The sequence below is a fragment of the Mauremys reevesii genome, linkage group 1 (genome assembly GCF_016161935.1).
Source record: "Mauremys reevesii isolate NIE-2019 linkage group 1, ASM1616193v1, whole genome shotgun sequence".
NCBI classification, from domain to species: domain Eukaryota; kingdom Metazoa; phylum Chordata; order Testudines; family Geoemydidae; genus Mauremys; species Mauremys reevesii.
The window spans coordinates 65,020,228-65,044,422 of record NC_052623.1 but is presented as its reverse complement, the minus strand read 5'-3'; the positions used below and the strand labels follow the sequence as shown (position 1 = coordinate 65,044,422).

The window sequence follows — 24,195 nt, the reverse complement described above, 5'->3', positions numbered from 1 at the left end:
AGCAATGATTCTGAAAAGCATTTAGGGGCCAGAGAGGCCAGGGAAACTCAGTATGAGCTCCCAGTGCAGTGCTGTGGGGAAAAATAGGCGAAAGTGATCCTACAATTTATTAACAGGAGCAGTGAGTAGGAGTGGAGTAGGAAGGTAATTTTACCTCTGTATGTAGCAGTGGCAAGACTGAAACTGGAATACTACATCCCGTTCTGGTCCACACTTTAAAAATGATGAAAAATTAGAGAGGGTGCAGTCCCTCTAGCTCAGTGGCTCTCAACCTTTCCAGACTACTGTACCCCTTTCAGAAGTCTGATTTGTTTTGTGTACTCCAAGTTTCACCTCACTTAAAAACTACTTGCTTACAAAGTCAAACATAAAAATACAAAAGTGTCACAGCCCATTATTACTGAAAAATTGCTGACTTTCTCATTTTTACCATATAATTATAAAAGAAATCAATTGGAGTATAAATATTGTACTTGCATCTAGTGTATAGAGCAGTATAAACAAGTCATGTGAAATTTTAGTTTGTACTGACTTCGCTAGTGCTTTTTATGTAGCCTGTTGTAAAACTAAGCAAATATCTAGATGAGTTGATGTACTCCCCAGAACAGGGATCTCAAACTCAAATGATCACGAGGGTCACATGAGGACTAGTACATTGGTCCAAGGGCCACATCACTGACCACCCCCCCGCTCCCTCCGCCCCTGCCCTGCTCCATCCCTTCTGTGAGGCCCGCCCCTGCCCTGCCTCTTCCCACCTCTTCCCTGCCCCCATTCCAACCCCTTCCTCAAAGTCCCCACCCCAACTCTGCCCCCCTGCCCCTATTCCAACCCTTACCCAAATCCCCACCTCTTCTCCGCCTCTTCCCCAGACCCCACAGCTCCCCACTCCTCCACCCCCCGCCCCTGGAAAGCACTGCTGTTTGGCAGCGGGAAGCGCCTGGAGGTAGGCAGAGGAGCAGGGATGCGGTGCGCTGGGTGTGAGGAGAGCTTGGTGGCTGCAGGAAGATGTCTGCATACTCCTGGTTGAGAACCACTGGTCTAGCTTATTAAAAAGATTGAGAGGTGACTTGATTACAGTGTATAAGTACCTTCATGGGGAGAAAATCCTGAGTGCTGAAGTATCAGAGGGGTAGCTGTGTTAGCCTGGATCTGTAAAAAGCAACAGAGAGTCCTGTGGCACCTTATAGACTAACAGACATATTGGAGAATAAGCTTTCATGGGTGAATACCCACTTTGTCTGACGCAGACGAAGTGGGTATTCACCCACGAAAGCTTATGCTCCAATACGTCTGTTAGTCTATAAGGTGCCACAGGACTCTTTGTCGTTTTTCACTGAGTACTGAAGGGCTCTTTATCCTAGTGGATAAGGGCATAACAACCACCAATTCGTGGAAGCTGAAGCAAGTCAAATTCAAATTAAACATTAGGCTGAGATTTTTAAACAGTGAGGGTGAATGACCATTGAAACAAACTACCAAAGGAAGTAGAGGATTCTCCTTTTCTTGATGTCCTCAGATCAAGACTGGATGCCTTTCTGTAAGTTATGCTTTAGCTAAACACAAGTTATTGGGCTCCATACAGGACAATTGTGTGAATTTTAATGGTCTGTGGTATACAGTAGGTCTTACTAGGTGATCTAATTGTTCCTTCTGGCTTTTAACCCCTGTGAATCTAAGAAAGAAGAATGTATTGTCATTTGGCTTCACATGGGTGGTGTGTATAATAGGCTCGGGAAGGCTGTGCCTCCCCAAACAGCCCTGTGTGGCCCTGTCCACGCTATGCCCCGCGGCCTCCTCCTGCTGGTAGTTGTCCCTAGCCCAGGTAGGCTGCTCCTCTTCCAGGAAGCCTACGGCTAGGGCAGCTGGGACTTGGGGTGGCTGGGACTGCCTGGCGCTCTGGGGTTGGAGGGGCTTGGGCGAACCGGGGTGGGAGGAGGCTCTGAGCTTCGAGACGAGGGGCAGGGCCTCAGAAGGAAGGGGTGGGTCAGGCTGGGAACTGACTGCCCCAAGCCCGAGGTTCACCCACTCGCCATACAGCTTCAGCTCTACATGCACAGAACTGTCAGAAAAGCTAAATTCTACTTTCTTGTTCTTTTGAAGGATTTAATTCATTACTTAGGCAAAGCAAAAATGTATAAATGCAGCCAGGTTAAATGCCTAGCGTCAGATAATTGTTCTCTGCAGTGTCATTAGGGAGACCAGAGTTAGATTTTAGGTTTCAATAATAAATAATTCAGTCAGCAAGGCACTGAAAAAACAACAGATGTAGTATACTTATAAAGAGAGTGACCTATGTTGCTCAAAATCCCTCTAAGCATTTTTTTTATCATCTTCAATGCCATCTGAATGGGATGGTGGCACTGCAGTGCCCTAAAGCAAAGGCAAAGCTGAGAGTAAAATTCTGTCCTTACCATATCCTATTACACCTGGCTTTTGGATGGGCTGTCCAAACAGAGGGTGTATTTGGATGTATTGTGCTGTCTACATACAATAGGGAGGATTGGAGTGAGAAGGACATAGTTAGGCGGGTGGTATTTCCAGGGTGTTTGAAATGTAGTCACCTGTGCTTGCTTTCTGCGCAGTACTCCTTTTGGGGTTTTAGGGTTATTTCCTCTGGGTCCAATTTTTGAGAGATACTGTGCACCTGCAGCTCCTGTTGGCCACTAATGAATACTTTGGTGTCAGTGACTTGCCCAATATCACATAAGAAATCTGTGGCAGAGCTAGGGATGGAACAGAAGTACAGATATCAAATATATAATTCTTCAGCTCCCTAAATAGCTGAATAGTACTAGAAAAAAGGATTTATATTGTGTTTTCTAAACTCTGAACATAAATAGTAAGACAGTAGTTGAAAAGGTGAATGATGTACACTTCTGTGTTTTATAATAAAGTGTTTCTTTCTATTCAAGATAAACTTTCATTGGAAGGAATAGTGGTTCAACGTGCTGAATGCAGACCTGCAGCTAGTGAAAATTATATGAAACTGAAAAGGTAGGTATATCTCTTTTTATTATCAATGAGTCTGTAATGTCTTGTTTTGATATTTTATCTCCTTTCCCAGTAAGAGCCAGATTACTTTCTAAAAGTAAAACTATTTTATTTGCATGATTTTGTTTAGGTTTTAAAACTGGATTTAGGTATAACAGAGTGTGTAGTGCAGCGGTTTTCAAATTTTTTGAGCTGAGCTTCCCCTTTAGAATTTTTGGTTGTGTCCCCCCCCAACCCAGACAAAAAGAAGTGAGTCAAAGGGTGCTGGCGGTGCTCCCTCCCTGGTCCCCGCCATGTGGGGCTGAAGCCTGAGCACCACCTGAACATTCTTCTGCACCCCCCAGGGGACATGTCTCACAGTTTGAAAACCTCTGCTATAGTGTGTGTATATAAATATATCTAAATTTGTGCATATACGTGGATGCTAAACTGTAATATAGAAATAAAAAGGAATACACAAAGATGGGGTTTAAAGGTTTTCATTGGCATGGATAAGATGATCATATTAAGTGGTGGTGCAGACTTCCCAAAATGAGTGCCAATAACACCTTATGCTGTACTGTTCCATTATGTGGTGAGCGCATTTAAGAACATGAGAATGTCCATAGTGGGTCAGACCAATGGTCCAACTAGCCCAGTATTCTGTCTTCTGACAGTGGCCAATGCCAGATGCTGCAGAGGGAATGAACAGAACACAGCAATTTATCCAGTGATCCATCCCTTGTTGTTCAGTCCAAGCTTCTAGTAGTCAGAGATTTAGGGACACCCAGAGCATGGGATGGCATCCCTGATCATCTTGGCTAATAACCATTGATAGACCTATCCTACATGAATTTACCTAATTCGTTTTTTAACTCAGTTATACATTTGACCTTCAACATCCCCTGGCAGCAAGTTCCACAGGTTGACTGGGGGTTGTGTGATGAAGTACTCTCTTATGTTTGTTTTAAACCTGCTGCCTATTAATTTCATTAGGTGACCTTGGTTCTTGTGTTATGTGAAGAAGTAAATAACTTTATGAATCACTTTCTCCACATCATTCATGATTTTATAGACCTCTCATATTGCCCCTTAGTTGTCTCTTTTCTAAGATGAACAATCCCAGTCTTTTTCATCTTTTCTCATAGGGATATGGAATAGCTTCCATAATCCTTCATGTTATCCTTCTCTGTACTTTTTCCAATTTGAATATACCTTTTGGGGGATGGGGCAACCATAACTGCACACAGTATTCAAGGTGTAGGTGTACCGTGGATTTATATAGTGTCATTATGATATTTTATGTCTCATTATCTATCCCCTTTCCATAGTGATTCCTAACATTGTTAGTTTTTTGTTTGCCACCGCACACTGAGTAGATGGTTTTCAGAGAACTATTCACGATGACTCCAAGATCTCTTTCTTGAGTGGTAATCTCTAATTTAGACCCCATCATTTTGTATGTATTGTTGGGATTATGTTTTCTAACATGTATTATTTTGCATTTATCAACACTGAATTTCATCTGCCTTTTAAGTTGCCACGTCACCCAGTTTTGAGAGAATCCTTTGTAACTTTTCAGAATCAGCTTTGAACTTAAGTTTATTTGAACACATGTATAGTAATCCCTCCTGCTGAAGTTCAGCCTTCCAGTAAGAGTTTGAAAACTCCCTGGGACTATTTTAATTAAATGGAGTGCAACTTTCTGATCATCCTAAATGGCTTCTGCGGGTGATCAAAAAACACAGGCAATGAAAACTGTGGATCATTTTAGTGCTAGCAGGTGTTTCCTTCCAAGCCAAAATTGAAAAGATTTTTCAAGTTTTAGAAATAGTAATGGTTTCATAGAGAAACCTTATACTTAAAATGGAGAATATTGCTAGGAAAAGTAATAGGTAATATTTGTGGAAGTGGTACTTAGGAGCCTATCTGATTGAAAGTCACTCAGAAGCTTTTGAAAATTTTACTTCATCTGTAGAATTCATCCTGTAATAATTCACATTGGAGTGTGTGTGTAAGAGAGAGAAAGAGTGTGAGAGAGAGATCTGCAGGTTAATTATGCATTTAAAAAAAAGTGATTTGTTTTATTAGTTCTAAATTTATCTTTCACTTTAATTAAATATCCTCTTAGTCTTGTATTATGAGTGAGGGTAAATGCGTGAGTTTGATTTACTTTCCATATATCATTAATTAATTTTGTGCATCTCTTTTAGGTCCTTTTATTTATCTTCTCTGTAAACTAAACAGTCCCAATCTTTTCATTATTATGTGTGGGTGTCCATGTATATAATTTTTATACACTGATTTCCTGTAATTTCTGCAGGCTCACTATTGCAGCTACTTCAATTGTGCTTCACAGTGTGCGTGCTGTCATGGTTTCTGCCATTGATATAGAATGGAATATGAGCATCACTGAAACTTTATTGAAGGGAATTTATTTTAATCTGGCAAATTTAAATATAGTCTTTATCTGTTTCAGAATTGTTTTAATCCTATTTCCTGAGCTCAACAGTTTCTCATTTTTTGTAAACTATCTCCTATTAGTTGATCATACCAGGTTCATGTGGGAAGGTCTCAGCAGGAGGCCAAAATGAAACTGACAGTTTTAATGAAATACTGTCCTAACTTTGAATTTGTTGGCATTTTACATTCTGATGTCTTGCCTGCAAACACTTACCTGCCCCGGACTATCATTTGTGTCTCTTGTCACAGTGAATGCCTGCAGGAGCAGTAACCACAGAAAGAATCAAAAAATGAAAGCAGTTTTTCTCCTGAGACATGCACCTTGGCAAGCTGAAAACTGATTGTAGCACTGGTTTTTCTTGTGGAAAGGTTGTGTCAGGCTTTCCCTGCTTAGATTTGAACTTCTCACATTGTTGGAAATTTCTTATCTTTGAGCATTGAGTGGAGCCAAAAATTCTCTCCTGGTAGAACTCAGTTTGATATTTAGCAAACCTGGTGATCACAACCTCGGAAGAAACTGTTAATCTTTTGTACACTTTTCCTAGTGGGAACAGTAGCAACATCTAAACATTTTCTCTAACTTCCTTTGCTCTCTCCAAGTCCCCACATGCTACAGAACATATTTAATACTGTTACTTGTTTTGATTTAAGTCTAAAGATTATGAGCATACAGGTTATGAGATTAAGTTTCATAAAACTTCTTTTCTTCACATTTTTTTATTTACTGCTTTGCTTTAGAGGAGATAAGCTTCCCAGAGGTGGAATTTAATATTGATAAAAAGACAAGAAGGGACAAGCAACAAGAATCAGCTAAGCTTTAACTTCTGTAGTAACAAGGTCAATGCAGGAGAGAAGTACAAAACTGTAAAGTAATCAAACACAGAACATCTTGAGGTATCACTAGTGAAAATGGTTTATTTGTGTATCTTACACAGACTATCAATATCAGAAGATTTTATCACTGGGGGGAAAGTGATTGTTTTAGGAAAATTCTCTAAAGAGAATGTGATTAAAATCATAAGGAAAAGCTACTGGAACAAACAAACAGTGTAAATTAAAAGAAAAAAATGGACATTAAGCCATTCCAAAATAGCTCACCTACTGCTATATTTAAAAAAGAAGCTAAATTTCTACACAAATATATTGAATGTCTGCCAGTCTGGGCCAACCAAGAGCATGCTCAGTACCAGTGAAATTTAATTAATGCTCACTCGTCAAGTTGCTGACCTCTAAAAATTCTGTGCGCTGACTGACTGACATTTCAATTTATAGCTGAAAATTAACACTATATTTTGATGTCAGGTTCTTTGCAAATGTCAGCACAACAGCAGAAGACATGGATAATTTGCTTGGTCTGCTACTTTGTTAAATTTTTCCTCTAGCTCTGCTCAAGCAGTTGGCCTTTCTACTTCCCTACACAATAAATGCATATGATTTCTTATTAATGCAGTCTGCCCCAAAATGCAATGTGTGTTACAACTGCTGATCAGTTGTTTGAGGTAGGCCATTTTTGTGTTCAAATCAGGTTTGATCTGCTTGTCATTCAGTGTACTCGGGACTTTTAAGCATATAAATGAACATCTTGTTCTTGAAGTGAAATTCAGTATATGTACATATAACAATGTATTGATTTGGGTAGTTTGTTTTTGAGAACATAATTCATTTTTATGCCAAAAATGAGGACAATATCTTCTAGTGTGTAATAAAATTTTAGCTCCTTGTTTTACTTAAGCATCTTACCTTACAGGACTTGCACAAAATTGTCTGAAGTTTGGGTTTGGTAGGAAGAAAAACTGTCCTTGGGAGATGTATTCTGTCTTTCTACAAAGCGCCTGGGTAAACAACAACAAAACTACTACTTCTAGTAGTGAATACTTTAAAGATTTGCAATACAGTTAATAAGCAGACAGTACTTATACTTCCTGTCCCTAAGTCATGGTGATAGGAGTTTTTCCTTACTATGTGAGGTAAAAACTCAAAATACAGAAAGAGAGGGGAGCAAGAAATTTGGAGTATTTATTTAAAATGTTGTTAAAAGAACGTGAATTTAATAATAAAGTTGAGTGGATAAATACTGGAGTTGGGGGGTCAGGATACCTGGATTCTGTGCTTGGTTTGTCACTGACCTACTCTGTGAAATAGAATAAGCCACTTCACCTTTCTTTGCCTCTTCCACCACTCACCCTTTGTCTGTCTTGTCTGTTTAAACTGTAAACTCTTTGGGGCCGGGTCTGTCTCTTACTGTGTGCTTGTACTATAATACAAATAACAAATTAGTCTTTTTTTAAAATGAAATTCAAAGAATAATATGGAGATGCAAAACTGGGAAACATTTATGGAAGAGGAAGAGGGATCTCCTGGAGGCACTTGGTTAGGAAGAAGAATCTTCACGACTAACTGATGGAGCTGTGTACCTGAACATCAAGATCTAGAAAATCTGCAAGTTTGTCTTTTCTCAAATATAATCACTCCAGAATATTTTTAGCTTTCAAAATTCTCCTCCCCACACACGCACCCCACCAGTTCCCTAGTCAAGAATTCAGTTAAATACTTCTCTTTTCTTTCCTCCAAAAATAACCCTGTTTATTAATCCATTTGCTATAGGTAGCCAGATGTGTACTGGCAGCTTTGTTAGAAGGAAACCGAAAATTTTTTTGCTCTTTCATTTCAGTATGGTTGTCTTCCAGGGAGTATACTAGTTATGAAAATTGACACAAGTGCAAAAAGCACAGGGTGTAAATATTTGACAATATAGTGCCATTCTCTTCGCCCTGCAAAAAGTGTAGGCTTTTTTACTAATTAGACTGGGTAACTTATCTATCTTGTTGTTCATTACCACAAACAGACCCTGTTATGGTCAGAGTGAATGCGCCTTTTCCCTCTTTCTCTCACCATGAGCACCCTTTCCAAAGGATAGGCCTGTACCTGCACATCTTAGATTGGAGTCCTGTGACTAACCCCACTTTTAGTGTGGAATGACCAGGTAAGAATGCATAACCAGCTGGATTTTGGCGCCTGCTTAGACTTCTCTCCAGGAGCCTGTGGTTAGTGTGAAAATGCAGTTACATTGAACAGTTTGTTCAAAGCAGAGTATGGTTTATTTATCAATAGGGACATCACAAGCAGTGAGAGAAGGGTTAATAGGAACCAAAGTCTATGAACACATTCTTCTTCAAGTTCTTGACCGTATACATTCCACTCATGGTGTGCTTGCACCCTGTGCACTCGAATTTGGATTCTTACGGTCGACATTAGTCATTGGGGTTCTGGGCTTTGCGATGGTATCTGCTTAGTGCACTAATATCCTGCTCTGCGCAGGCTGGGGCTGATTTGACTGATGAGGCTTTATGTCCTGTGAAGGACTCTTGTGCATTTCTAAGATCTTTGGAGTTTATTTTCCTGCTATAAGGAGGAACCCAGCTAGTCCCTAGTCATATCTAAGGCAGCCTATTATCCTCAGAATAGACCTTCTGAGCCTCCAAGGAAGCATCAAAAGTACTAAAGGAGGAAATTGTCAGCATCCTCTAGGCTGTCGGTGCACCCAGCTGCATCTTCAAGGTGGAAAATTGTCTCATATGGAGCTCCCAACAGACGTCTAGTGGATTGTTTGATATCTTCCCTCTCTTTGGCAACTGCTTTTTTTCAGTTTCATGGGATTTGGAGTTCGGTAACAGACTGTTGGGGAATGGAGATTCTTCGAGTGCTTGCTCATGTCGATTCCGTTCTAGGTGTGTGTGTGCCCATGTGCACGGTCATTGGAGATTTTTGCCTTCGCGGTATCGGTAGGGTTAGCTGTGGTGCCCCCTTGAGTCCCACATTCATGCACTGGTATATTAGGCGCCGCCAACCCTACGCTCTCTTGGTTCCTTCTTACCGCCCGTGACGGTAGATTGGAGCGCCTTGTCTTGCATTGTAAGAGTGTTAGCGGTTCTTTACAGCGCATTGTCTTCCTATATGGTTTGTAGTACTTAGTTAGCCAGTAAGTGTTAGGTTAGTTTGGTAGTTAGAATCCTGTCTGGGACTTTTCCCCGGAGCGGGGCATGCCCCGTTCCCCCGGCATCAAACCATGCTTGTCATGCAACAGGCCAATGCCTATTAGTGACCCCCACAACAGCTGTTTGAAGTGCTTGGGGGAGTCCCATAAAAAGGACAGAATTTGAAAAAACTTTCGCCCTAAAACGCAGAAGGAGCGGGATATCCACTAGAGGGCCCTCCTCATGGAGGCTGCACTTCAGTATGTGACGGAGCCCTTCTACTCAGACCCCACGCCTAGCACCTTGGCATCAGTGTGGAGTGCACCGCCGGCACTGGGCTCTGCCCTGCACCAGAGGGGAATGGGGTTTGGGGCAAAGGACCTATGTCATGCCAGGTGCCCGCCCCCGGGCTTCACAGGGATACTACTGAGGTCAGACCCCCTAACCCAGCCAGGGATCCGACTTCTGGGAGCGGCAAAGGACCCCGGCTTCTCCTAAGGCCCTTGTTGCCCAAAGCAGGACGCCGGCACCACACACTGTCTCCAGTCAGAAGGCCCAGGTCCCCAATGCCGTGCTCTTCCCCTACGAGGCACTGGACACCAGCATCGAGGCACCTGTCCCCATAACCCTGGTACCGGCGAGCTTCCCACTAATGATTGCCACAGTGCAGGTCATCTTTGCCTAGACAGTTTCCCAGATGTCAGTCCTCTCTGGGAAGGGATCGCTCCCTATCACAGCACCGATCTCCACCTCCCCAATACTGCTTGTCATGCAGGCACCGATCCTCGCCCTCGTCTCACCGGTTGCCGACCAGGGTCAGTCGGTAGACTCAGGCCTCAACGGCTCCGCCCTGGTTGCCAGAAGGGCAATGGTCCAAGTCAGACCAGGAGTTCAGCCTTTCACCAAGAAGGGGTGATTTGCTGCAGACCCACGAGACCAGTATGGCAGGAACATAGTATTTCTTTTCTACCTTCGTAGAAGTAGGCAGAATGGAAGAGGGGGTCTGCCACAGCGATTTGGCAATCTTAAGGACCCATGGGTGCCAAATCGCTGTGGCAGATCCCCTCTTCCATTCTGCCTACTTCTACGAAGGTGGAAAAGAAGTACTATGTCCCCGCAAAAGGGTTCGAATATTTGTACATGGACCCTCCAGTGGCATCACTGGTTGTTTCTGCTTTTAATGAAAGGGACAGGCAGGACCAAATCAGTGGCACACTGAAAGACAAAGGCGCCAAGAGACTGGACTTGTTTGGCAGAAAAGTTTATTCGATGGCCTGCCTGCAATTTTGGGTGTGTAACCACCAGGCCCTGTTAGGCCGGTACATTCTTAATCTGTGGGAAACCCTTAAGCAAATTCCAGGAGGCCCTCCCACAGGACCAAGCCCAGGAGTTTGCTGCTTTAGTGGAAGAAGGCACAGCGATGGCGAGGGGGGCCCCCGAGATGACCTGGGACACTACAGACTCAGCAGCCAGGATTCTGCGGAGGTCACGAGGCGCAGCTCCTGGTTGCAGTTCTCCAGGTTATCCCAGGAGTTGCAGGCCACCAATCAGGACCTCCTGTTTGAGGGGGAGGGCTCTTCTCCGAGCTCCTGGGCAAAAGGCTCCACAGCCTTAAAGACTCTCGTGCCACCCTCCATTCCTTGGCCTTCATACACCTCAGCAGGCCAGGAAGTCATTCTGTCCTCCGCCTCCCAAGTCTAGGTCCTTGGGAACTCCCCGGCTGAGCACCTACAGGAGAAAGGATAGAGACAAAGGGTCTAAGTGGTGACAACCATAATTTTTCCATTCGTCTGCTCAGCCTGGCCCTTCCAGGGACCAAGGAGGCCAGAAGCAGTCGTTTTGAGGGTGCCCTCGAGGATGGCACCCCAATCACTTCCCAGGAGCCACCCTCGCACTCTTTCCTCAACCGCCTGTGCCCCTTCCGGTCGGCCTGGTCACAGTTAACCTCAGACCTTTGGGTGCTCAACGTAATATCTTCAGGTTATATCCTGGCCAAATGAAAGCGATTCTCTTGTTGGACCTCAGATAGAGGCATCTGGTCCAAGCGGGCCTTGCTGCAGTTAATTCTGGACTACCTACTGCATCTCAAGCTCCAAGGCCTATCCCTTTCATCTATCAAGGTCCACGTGGCCGCTATCTTGGCCTTCCATCTGCCGCTCAAGTGACGGTCGGTTTTCATGCTTGACATGACTGCCAGGTTCCTCAAGGGCCTTGAGCGCCTCTACCCACGCATCAGGGACCCTGTTCCTCCATGGAACCTGAATCATGTGCTGTTTTGGCTCATGGGACCCCCCCTTTGAGCCTCTGGCTTCCTGCTCTCTCCTTCTCCTTTCCTGGAAGGTCACATTCTTGGTTGCAATAACATCTGTCTGCTGGGTCTCTCAGATTAGGGTGCTTACCTCAGAACCGCCCTATACGGTCTTTTACAAAGACAAGGTACAGCTGTGGCCACACCCGGCTTTCCTGCCCAAGGTGGTCTCTGTGTCATACAGGCCAGGACATTGACTATGCGGCTTTGGAAAAAAGACAGGTAAGTCGGAGGAGGACTGTAGGTTGCATTCCCTAGACATCAGGAGGGCACTAGCCTTCTACATTGAAAGGACCAAGCCATTCTGCAAGTCAACACAGTTGTTCGTCATGGTGGCCGATAGGATGAAAGGTTGTCCGGTGTCCACTCAAATAATTTCTTCTTGGATCACTGCCTGCATTCGCTGCTGCTACGATCAGGCAAAGGTGCTTCTCCGACCATTGTAACAGCCCACTCAACCAGGGCACAAGCCTCTTTGGCAGCTTTCATAGAATCATAGAATCTCAGGGTTGGAAGGGACCTCAGGGGGTCATCTAGTCCAACCCCCTGCTCAAAGCAGGACCAAACCTAACTAAATCATCCCAGCCAGGGCTTTGTCAAGCCTGACCTTAAAAACCTCTAAGGAAGGAGATTCCACCACCTCCCTAGGTAACCCATTCCAGTGCTTCACCACCCTCCTAGTGAAAAAGTTTTTTTCCTAATGTCCAACCTAACCTCCCCCTCTGCAACTTGAGACCATTACTCCTTGTTCTGTCATCTGGTACCACTGAGAACACTCTAGATCCATCCTCTTTGGAACCCCCTTTCAGGTAGTTGAAAGCAGCTATCAAATCCCCCCTCATTCTTCTCTTCTGCAGGCTAAACAATCCCAGTTCCCTCAGCCTCTCCTCATAAGTCATGTGCTCCAGCCCCCTAATCATTTTTGTTGCCCTCCGCTGGACTCTCTCCAATTTATCCACATCCTTCTTGTAGTGTGGGGCCCAAAACTGGACACAGTACTCCAGGTGAGGCCTCACCAGTGCTGAATAGAGGGGAATGATCACGTCCCTCGTTCTGCTGGAAATGCCCCTACTTATACAACCCAAAATGCCATTAGCCTTCTTGGCAACAAGGGCACACATTCAGCTTTGCTTCCACCGTAACCCCTAGGTCCTTTTCTGCAGAACTGCTGCCCAGCCATTCGGTCCCTAGTCTGTAGCAGTGCATGGGATTCTTCTGTCCTAAGTGCAGGACTCTGCACTTGTCCTTGTTGAACCTCATCATATTTCTTTTGGCCCAATCCTCTAATTTGTCTAGGTCCCTCTGTATCCTATCCCTACCCTCCAGCGTATCAACCACTCCTCCCAGTTTAGTGTCATCTGCAAACTTGCTAAGGGTGCAGTCCACACCATCCTCCAGATCGTTAATGAAGATATTGAACAAAACCGGCCCCAGCACCGACCCTTGGGGCACTCCACTTGATATCAGCTGCCAACTAGACATGGAACCATTGATCACTACCCATTGAGCCCGACCATCTAGCCAGTTTTCTATCCACCTTACCGTCCATTCATCCAGCCCATACTTCTTTAACTTGCTGGCAAGAATACTGTGGGAGACTGTATCAAAAGCTTTGCTAAAGTCCAGAAATAGCACATCCACTGCTTTCCCCTCATCCACAGAGCCGGTTATCTCATCATAGAAGGTAATTAGGTTAGTCAGGCATGACTTGCCCTTGATGAATCCATGCTGACTGTTCCTGATCACTTTCCCCTCCTTTAAGTGCCTATCCAGGGCATCTGTAGAGGGACCACCTGGTTGTCCATCCTCATGTTCACATCCCATTACGTGCTTACCCTGCAGGCCTGAGACGATGCTGGCTTCAGTAGAGTAATGCTGCAAGTGCTACACTGTGAACTCAAAGCCCACCTCCAAGGAGTCACCTAGAATAGAATCAACATGAGCAAGCACCAAAAAAGAAAAATGGTTACCTACCTTTTCGTAACTGTTCTTGGAGATGTATTGCTCATGTCCATTCCATTACTCCTCTGTCAGAGTTGCTGGCAAGAAGGAACTGATAGGTCATAGGGTCGGTGGCACCTAATATACCAGCTCATGAGCGCAGCACTCAAGGGGGCGCCACAGCCAACCCTACAGATACCGTTAAGGCAAAAATCTCCGATGACTGCACATGGGCACGCACACCTAGAATGGAATGGACATGAGCAACACATCTCGAAGAACAACAGTTACAAAAAGGTATGTACCGGTAACCATTTTTTATAGAACTGAGACACTCCATTCAGTTTCATACCATCCCCATTCCCTGTCCCATTTCAGGACCCCTCTTTGAGAAATATGCACATAAAAAAGAGATGAAAGGTAGCTTCGCTGAGCTCAGTACACACCTTTTACTCAGCATTACTCCTTTGCAAGAGCATTGTGTTCTTAGGCTTCTTTTGGCATTTGTCTTGGTCCTTACTTAGACTCCTAGCACCAACCTCCATCACTGCTTGTGAGTCACCATCAGCAGAATGTACATGGGCAAGCACTTGAAGAAGAAACTATTATTTACCTTACAGTAACTGTGGTTCTGCACAATGTGTTATCAAGATACATTCCATGACCCATTCTCCTTCCCTGCTGCTGTGTAGAGTAGGAACTGAGGGGTGGTTGTGGTTGCCCCATCTTTTATACATTCATTCAAGAGCATGAGGACTCAGTGGACACTGCTGGCCAAAAGAATATGAATTTGAGTGCACAGGCCACAAGAACACCACCAGTGAGATGTGCATGGACAACATGTATCTTGAAAAATCCCAGTTACTGTAAGTAACTATTTATTGTCTTACTTAAACTTAGCCTTCCTTGCCAGTTGGAGTAGTTCCCACTTGATCCAGACAAAGACTAACGTCATATTATTTCCAGCAAAAGGCCTCAGAATCACCTAAGAAAAGAACCAGAGAGGGAGAGGTTTGTCTTACTCTACTGGTATTGACTCTCACAACATTTGGCCAGAGATGGCAAGTTTGAAACCATGTTTTAGAGACCTGAATTGATCTACAAGAGACTACATCCTTTCCTTCCTCCTTCTGGCAACTGCCTCTCTTTTTGGTTGCTTGGACTTGAAGAACTATGGACTGCTGGAGCCTCAAAATCACCCACAAAAGCTGTGGGGTCCAATTTCAGTCCTTGCCAACTCCTCATCCTCCAGAGCTGTTCCTCTTCAGGGCCCTGGTGTCAAGAGATAACGCTGACATAAGAGGCAGACTCTTTTCTACAGCTTGTTGAAGTGGAGACGGGACCCCACAGAATTGTCAACGGGAAGGTTTTATTCTCATTACTTCCTTTTCCAAAAAAAGAAAGAAGGATGGTATCCGGATCTAGACCTCAGGCAACTCAACACATTCATCTGTTGCTTCAGGTTCCACATGGTCACTCTAACTTGCATAATTTCCTCCCTAGATCAGTTTGCAACTCATGACTTAAAGAATACTTATTTCCACGTGTCCATCCATCCATCCCACAGAAAATACTCCTGTTTCATAGTAACACACATGCATTACCAGTTCAAGGTACTACCATTCCGTCTTTCCACAGCACCATTACCAAATGCCTGTCAACCATGGCAGCTCTTTTGTGAAGACAAGTGATTCTACATTTATCTTCATCTCAGTGATTGGTTGATTCAAGGCAAATCCTCACAACAGATCACCAACACAGTGCAAATAGTTCTCCACTGCTTCTCCTTGATAGGTCTCAGAATCAATTAGGACAACTCAAACCCTTGGTGTTCAGACCCCCAGTTCTCCCTTTGGGATGTCTGGGATTGTCCTAGAAAATAGAAATAGCAAAAACTTACCTGTAGCTTATTTTTATTTGCTGAAGTCCAGTCAGCCATTGCATGTGAGTGGATTAAGTAGTTTTAATCTTTGCCTTGAGAGAGTGCATTTTTCCAATTACAAAGTCCAGATTTAATACAAACCATATCAGCTCCCATTGCACCAGCATTGCCAGGGTGTGCATACATCCAACAAGGAAAACAAAAGGCCTTATCAGCTTTAACAGAGATGGTATTCTCAACCCTGTTGCCTGTCAATCTAGTAGTCTCCCTTCACTCAGCAGTAGCATCACAGCCCCTGAACACTCCATCTAAGGTTTCTTCTGGACTCTAGAGTAGCGTTCTAGCTCTTATCAGCCCATTCTCACACACTCATGCGCTCCAAATAGAGCTTTCTCCTGTTTGAAAGGAACTCTCTCCTCTTCTCTCTCCTCTCGGTAGGCAGAGTCTGATGATGATTGTCCCAGAAACTCTAGTGCGGAACCCTCTGTCCCCGCTTTGCTACTTTGAATACTTTGTCAGCCTCCTGGCAGAGGGTGTCTCTGCAGACACTTTCTTACCAGGGTTACACATCTTTTATTATAGCAGCAACATAATGCAGTTGCTACACTTCACTTAGCTATAAGAGGTCCATAACACACATCCACCCCCAACTGCCCAATAGCTACTGGAATTGAGACTACTTTTCTGTGGCTTTAGGACTGCAATCACTCATCTGAGGAAACTCAGATTAAAAAACTGGGGCTGGGGAGGACTCAAACACATTTTATTTCTGTGGGGGGAGGGGGCACAATTTCCAGGGTAAACAGTGCCTGCTTATGCCCCCCCTTAGCTGTGGGACTGCCTAGGACTAAAGGAAACAAAACAGAAATGGAGAGGGGAAGCAGAGATGTTTCCTTCAGCAACATGGCTCAAGGGAACCCTGACTTTAACCAATCTGAACTATCTTAACCTTTGCTTCTCTATGTTAAACTAAGGACTTTCAGATTCTGTATGTCAGGTGATTTAATACGTTGTTACCTTGTTTTTTAAAAGAATGCTTGGTGTCACTGCAAATGCTTACTGAGACTATTATGCCCTGAAGGGGTACAGTACAAGCCTCCTGCAGGAGTCTGTCTTGGCTAGATTTGCAGGGAGCCACGGAAAGAGACAGGGATCACTGGTGCCCGAAGACCCAATTTTGGAGCTCTGGAGGCGGCAGGCCTATCCTTACGGAACTGTGTGGACCCTTGGGGTTTGACACATTAAAGGATCATTCCCAAGGGACTGGTTACATATTGGGGCATAAACCAATTGGGGAGGGAGGGATAGCTCAGTGGTTTGAGCATTGGCCTGCTAAACCCAGGGTTGTGAGTTCAATCCTTGAGGGGGCCACTTAGGGATGTGGGGCAAAAATTGGTCCTGCTAGTGAAGGCAGGGGGCTGGACTAGATGACCTTTCAAGGTCCCTTCCAGTTCTAGGAGATTGGTATATCTCCAATTATTACCTATTACCTATTATTACCAGATCTGTGACGGGGGGCACAAGGGCTCCAATGTGAAATTACAACTCCAGCGAACACTGAGGCCAAAAGAATCCAAACTCTCTCACATTTGGTGCATTTGCACCTATAGTGGGATCCATGTAGGTAAAACATTTTTAAGAACTGCAGTTACTGTAGATAACTATTTTTTCTTGTATTGATGGGTGATGTAGATTTATGTCTAGGAGAATTCTTATCACTAGTGTACTTCAGATAGCAGTATCACAGGCACATAGAAGAAGTTGAAGAACTGGAAAATATACCTTTTGCTCTCGGGCCAGGGCTACACTAAAAACTGTTGCCAGTATCGTCAAGGAGGTGATTTTTTGTGTGCGACATTTCTATATTGTCGAAAGCCTATTGTAGATGCAGTTACACCGGTATAAAAGTACTTTCCTCATATAACTTATTTTGCTCACTGAACCAGTGTAAATTATACTGGCAAAAGCATTCTTTCACTGGTATAAGCTGCAGCTACACTAGGAGGGTTTGCCAGCATAGCTATATCGGAAAACCTTTTCTAGAGTAGACAAGATGTCAGTATAGTTGTAAAAACAGCAGCGAGCCACTGCGGTCAGAGGGTTCCCAGCTCTGCCTCCCTCCCTGCTGCCTTGGATCGCTCTGTTACAAACATTTGGCACAGAGCAGATGCTCCTTCACTCTCAGAAGTAGTAGGAGACTGGGTTCAGAGCATCTTCAAGTTGTCTGAGTGTCCCCATCTGGCTTGATCTAGTTCATGTTATCTGCCCTTCTCAGCATAAGAACTATTGCTTCCTGCTTCTCTTTTCAACAAAAGAAATGTCATCTCGTTTCAACCTTAACTATAGTGTATGTGCAATACATGTTATGGAGTGGTGTAAAAGTTTCACTGCTATGAGGCAAAGTTGTGAGAGAGTTTTTACACAGGGTTATCCCAAATGCCTGTTTAAAAAAAGAACAAAAAAACCCCACCTTTGTATTACACCTAGTCATAATGTATTTTGTTTATCCACAGATTAGAGGGGAAATTCATACAAATGCTTTAGAAAAGAGGTGTCAAACACCTGACCTGTTTGATGTATTAATTCAACCCCTTTGATACAGTAAGATCCCACAGAATTTATACTTTCACTTGAAAAAAAGTATCTAGCCTGTATGGTTGCAAATAGAATTATTCGAACATTAACAGATGTAGTATTTTCCTGATCCTGGAGGCAGACTGGAATAATTCTGAGAAGCATAAACTGACTCATTCATCTCAATGACATCTGAAACTTACTGCCAAATGATGTGTCCACATTCTGGCTTTTCCTTGTGGCATGAGTTCATTTTAGCAGAAACATCCAGCTGATGTTATCAGTTTCTGATAGTAGTAGCAGATTTAGTACCTGTAGCAGACTGCACTGCTGCCCTACTGCACTGTGTTTCAGTGTCATGGCCTGACCTCTCGTTGAGCTTTTGAGTGGAAAAGGAAGGGTAACAGTGATCCAGGAAGAGAAACCATCCACCAGTTGGCATTCCTGCCCTTTGCTTCTGGGCCATATTGAATTCTCATCTTTTGACCAAAACTCCCATTGATTTAAATGAGAATCCACTTGTGAATAGATGGTAGTGTATTGCCTTGATCTGGTAATCCCTGTCCAAAGGCTCTAAATAAAAATGTAGTTCAGCCCTTTCTATAGAATTAAACACAACTGTTTCACAGTGTGTTAGGAATTTGACTGAATGCAGCAAATCCAAAACTGAGGAATGGAGGAAAAAATGTAATGTCCTGCCAGGGCTAGAAACAAGTTGGCACATTTATTGTTGACATTGAACAAATTATTTGTAATTCCCATTTCCTATTAGAAAGCGGGAAGGGAGAGATTTCTTGCTATCCAGTGGTATAAAGCATGTTTCTGTCCCCAATAGTTAAGAAGTTAAACCTAACTCAAATATAGAACTCAATCTTGTCCATACTGCACCTTTCATCAGTATACTGCTCTCTTGGGGAAGGATGCATGAAAGGGGAGGCAAAAATATTTATTTTTTTGTTTTTGTGGGGTGGGTTGTATTTTTGTTTTTTGCTTTTTAAAAAGCATCTTTTTTAAAGCTCTTGAAAGGTTTGGAATGTTAGAAGGAATCCTAGCAAGATATTTTAGTAGCTTTGAGTGAAGGTAACACCATCAAAAATTCAAGATAAATGCATGGGAATATTACCCTATGTATGTTGATGCATACATGTACATATGCATGAGATTGAGTAGTAAGGAAAATATATATATAATATATATATTAGGCCTACATTTGTATAGCACCATTCAATCAGAAAGAACCTCATGATTTTCTAACTATACATATGAGAATCATTTCATCCTGTGCTGTAATCCCAACGCTGACACAAATTATTGTTGTAGCCTTTGGGAAGCCACTTAATCTCTGTTTCTCAATTGGAAAAAGGGATTTAATTAATTTCATGCACCTTGTGGGTGGTGGTGAAGGTTGCTAAAGCACTTCTAAGATGTAAAGCAATGTGCAAGTGTCAAATTTAACTTTTTAATTTATGTTGTATAAGTGTTTACAGTTATAAAAATGTGAGTCATAAAAAACTGACCTTTTCAATTACAGAGATTGATAGATCAACACCACTGTGTTCAAATCAAACTACTTTCAGCCTTTCAAAAAGAGCTACCATGGATAGAGTAAATTAGTAGGGATTAGTACATACTACTTTTCAATATGCAAATTGAGAACATGAGACCTTTAGGTTGGTAAAGCATGCAACCTCATAACAGTGGAGAAGGTGAATTTCTTTACAATAAAATAAGACAAACTGTCCTTTAAATAGCAATGATAAACCAGTTGGGAAAACCATCACACCTTTAATTTGGCAGCATTTAATGATCCTCCTACTTGTACCTAACATCTTCAGAAAAACACATTTCAGAAGACTTAAGTATCAGTGAGTCTGTGTTTATTATCAGCATGATGCATTTGCAGCATCTGTCTGTTCAAATGCAATCTTTGATAAAGTATTGCTAATTAAATCCTTGGAGGATTTATCTTCAAATCCTGTGAAATTGAATCATACAAATATAGTCCATTAAATTGTTCCAGATTAGCATATCTGCATCAGGAGTGAAATGTAGTCTTAAAATCTTTGAGTTCTTCCCATATTCTCATAGACATAAAAAGAAACATAAAGCATCCTTTTCTATTATGCTGAAAAACAATTTTCAGAGTGGTATGAGGAGAAAATGCACAGCTCAGCTATCAGAGTAGCAGCCGTGTTAGTCTGTATCCGCAAAAAGAACAGGAGTACTTGCGGCACCTTAGAGACTAACAAATTTATTTCAGCATGAGCTTTCGTGAGCTACAGCTCACTTCTTCGGATGCATAGAATGGAACACACAGGAGATATTTATACATACAGAGAACATGAAAAGGTGGAAGTATGCATACCAACAGGAAGAGTCTAATCAATTGACTCTTCCTGTTGGTATGCATACTTCCACCTTTTCATGTTCTCTGCATGTATAAATATCTCCTGTCTGTGTGTTCCATTCTATGCATCCGAAGAAATGAGAGGTAGCTCACGAAAGCTCATGCTGAAATAAATTTGTTAGTCTCTAAGGTGCCACAGTTACTCCTGTTCTTTCAGCTCAGCTATGTTACTATGTGTTGGAATGAGATGCAGTTTAGTGGGGTATTTTAAATTTATGCCTAAACTGCATTCTTCTATGCAGTAGTTTGTTAAAACTGTGTGTTTATTATTCTTTCCTTTTTCTAGTCATATTAATTTATACAAAGGTAAAATGATGAAAAGGAGGTAGGGTGCAGATCTGAAGATTTATCAGCACAAGTATTTTTTCAGTACAAGTGATATTGCTCCATGATTTAACAAGCTGCTTCCCACAGAAGGTGCTAGTTTGGAGAGCTGTATCAAGGGCAGCACTAACAAAATGACATTCCACATTTAACCATTTACTTAATTGAGAATACCCTTTCATTACAAACGTAAAACTATATTTCATTTTCCCATTACCGTTTGCCTTTCTTTATACTCCTGCCCATGCCATACTCCCCTCGTTACCAATAAATCTCCAAGTCTTGGGCACTTACAATTGCAGGGTCTTCCATATGAAAGAACCTCTGCTTGCTTATATATATATATTAATATGACATCCAAAAGATAGGTTCTATATATATATATATAAAATATAGATAGATAGATAAAATAATGGTACCTACCTTTTGGGTGTCATATTAATGTACTGTAACTATTAGGAAGGCTTTTTAATACATATGATAGTTAAAATAGCTTTTGTTCTCCATTTTATCAAGTTGCTTTTCTAGAAGTGACTATGTAAATCAGACGGTGTAATGTTAGCATCGGCGTGAGTATGCTAATATCTTTGTTTCTGAGCATGCCCAGTATGAACTATATTTTTCCAGAAGCCAGAGCATATTGAGAGTGAATTGAGTATTTGTCTATTTAGTAAAGTGATGTGTCTTCTCTCTTGATGAACCCGAGTAATTATTAAACATGGCACTTCTGGAATGCTTTCTCTTTTTCATTTGACTTTATGTACTGCAGCTAAACCTACACAGCACCCATAAAATCAGTCACTCTGTAGTCTGCGCCCACAATGAGGGTGGTGTGTTTGGTGAGCAGTTACCATAATTGGAATAAGGAGTCTGTCTTTTGTCAAAATATAGACTAGAGTCTTAGCACTATTTGGTTTTATTATTTTGCTCTTTTAATTTAGGAAATGCAGCCATTTTCCATTACATACAGTACTTCACATTTATAGATGTGCACAATGTAACTAGTGGAGAAAATTCATATGCTGCAATTACTTAAGTGTACAATTTATTAAAGTATAGAACTTGGCAAAGCCAAATATAGGGTATGATAAAGGGATTGAAAGGTAGAGGAAAATAGCTTCTCGGGTATTTTTCCCTTCTATTTATACAGTAAAACACAGGATTTATAAGTACAAGGAAATAAGATTTGTGGAGATTGCTTTAGAAGCAGGTGGTTGATCTAAGGAAGGATGCACTCCTTGCATCTAAATTCGTAAAGCCAATTAATTGGTACAATTTCCCTTCTAAAATATCTACATTTTCAAATGTTGGATGCAGGGTATTTGTAGCCATGTTGGTTCCAGGATATTAAAGAGACAAGGTGGGTGAGGTGTAATATCTTTTATTGGACCTACTTCTGTTGATGAGAGAACTTGCCAAAGCATGTCTCTCTCACCAACAGAAGTTGGATCCAATAAAAGATATTACCTCACCTACCTTGTGGGTCTACATTTTCAAATGTCTTTCAGATGCTGAAAATGTGGCTATGAAGTGATATAGGGAAGTGTAACTATTCTGTTTTGTTTTCAAAACTGTATGTAAGAAATTACAAATAAGGTTTTGCCAAATTTAGGCCGCCTCTGCTCATAGTTATTTTACTCCTGGAGGAGTTCTGTGCCAAAAAATTAAAAATTCTGCCCACAATATTTTAAAATTCTGCAAAATTCAGCATATTTTATGTGTCAAAATAATGCAATATAATCATGCTGGTTTTAGTTATTTAGGTAACTTATTTAAACTACAATACAATGGATGGAGAATGGGTGTGGGGAGCTTTGGAGGAAATTCCCAAGCCCCCTTGCCTAATAGTAAGGTAGCTAGGTTTGACCCTTTATTTCTAGTTAAATACATGCATCCATATGCTCAGTGTTATATTGGCTACTGACCATCTCCAAAAAGGTTAGTAGCAAACAGTTCATGAAGTAGATTTTGATAGGACATTTTTTCAGTCCAAAAATTTAGACCAGTTCTTTATGGTGCTTTAATTAATAGATTTATAAAGCCATACTGTCTTTTACACCACTCTGGCCATGTAAAGGAGCCATAAAACTTTTACACCTGTTTTATGCTTCTGGGGGAATTCACAAGGACAATGGGAACAATTCATTAAGTAGGCAGGCTGCTACATTCTGCTCTGCCTGAGGGGACAGCCTGTGCCACACCTACTTCCTCAGACACACCCTGAAACCCTGCCCCTCCATGCCGAGCGTGCCACAATAGTGAGCGAGAGGGACAGAGTATTTGTCTCTGTCTCTCTCATATGCACAACTGCCCACCCCCTTCACACACTCCTGGTGGTGATTTACATCTCTATTGGCTACTCCAGGCGCCGGAACTGACCTGCCTGTGCTGCCAGGGAGGGGTGCGTGATTGCTCTTGCAGCTCCCCTGACAAGTCATTTTTCTGCGGGGAAGCAAAGAAATCTGCAGGGGACATTAATTCTGTGCATGTGCAGTGACGCACAATTCCCCCAGGAGTATTATTTGGAATAAATGTATAGAAGTTCGAAAATAAAAGAAATATTCTGTACAATGGATGCAATAATAACCTGTGTCCTCTACTTCAGGGTTTCTCAAGCCGTGGGTCGGGACCCAAAATTGAATTGCCAGAATGTTTTAACTGGTCACATGGCAGCGCCTGTGGCTCCTGTCTCACGGGGCTGGCTTTGCTTGTCTCCCTACTCCAGGCACTGCAACTGCTGGAGTCCCAGCGTCACTCAGGTTTGGCTCAGCCGTCATGATGATGTAGGTAGGCCAAATTTGTCTGAATGGCACAGCAACCCTGTGAGCCAGGTCACAACTCCACTGACACAAATTTGGAGGTTGCAATGCCTGCAGCAGAAAGCCAACACCATCCAGCCCCAAAGCACAGGAGCTGCCAATGTGGGGTGAGAGCTGGACAGGACATGACAAAACCACCCCAGGGCTTCCACTCTTAGACTGTTTACTGGGTTGCAACAGCCATAAATATTTACAAAAGGGTCCTGAGCCCAAAAAGGTTGAGAACCACTGCTCTACTTAGAATCAGTATACTTGTGTTTTCAAAACAAAAAGGAGAGGTTATATCAGCTAACGTCACAAATAAAACTTCCCTTTAGGCTGATAGGGAATCTTGTAGTTGTGCTAATTGGACCTATGCATGTAAATCTTCTGCATGTAAATGGCAATTTTTACCCCTCAGGCTTGAGCCATAATATAAGGTGCCTATTTCCCTGATATTTAAGGGCTGATAATACAGTGTATTTCTCCAGTGCCTTCTAGCCTAAGATCTCAAAGCTATTTACAATCTTGAATTAATTTAGCCTCACAGCACT

At 42.5% G+C, this 24,195-nt stretch overlaps 1 protein-coding gene across 1 annotated transcript in view; it reads left to right on the top strand.

Moving 5' to 3' along the window:
- GTF2F2 (general transcription factor IIF subunit 2) overlaps positions 1–24,195 on the top strand; it is a 143,144-nt gene that overhangs the window by 58,870 nt on the left and 60,079 nt on the right. Inside the window, exon 6 of the mRNA XM_039519408.1 lies at positions 2,913–2,994. Coding sequence (XP_039375342.1) covers positions 2,913–2,994 — 82 coding nt within the window. The remainder of the gene's footprint in view (positions 1–2,912; positions 2,995–24,195) is intronic.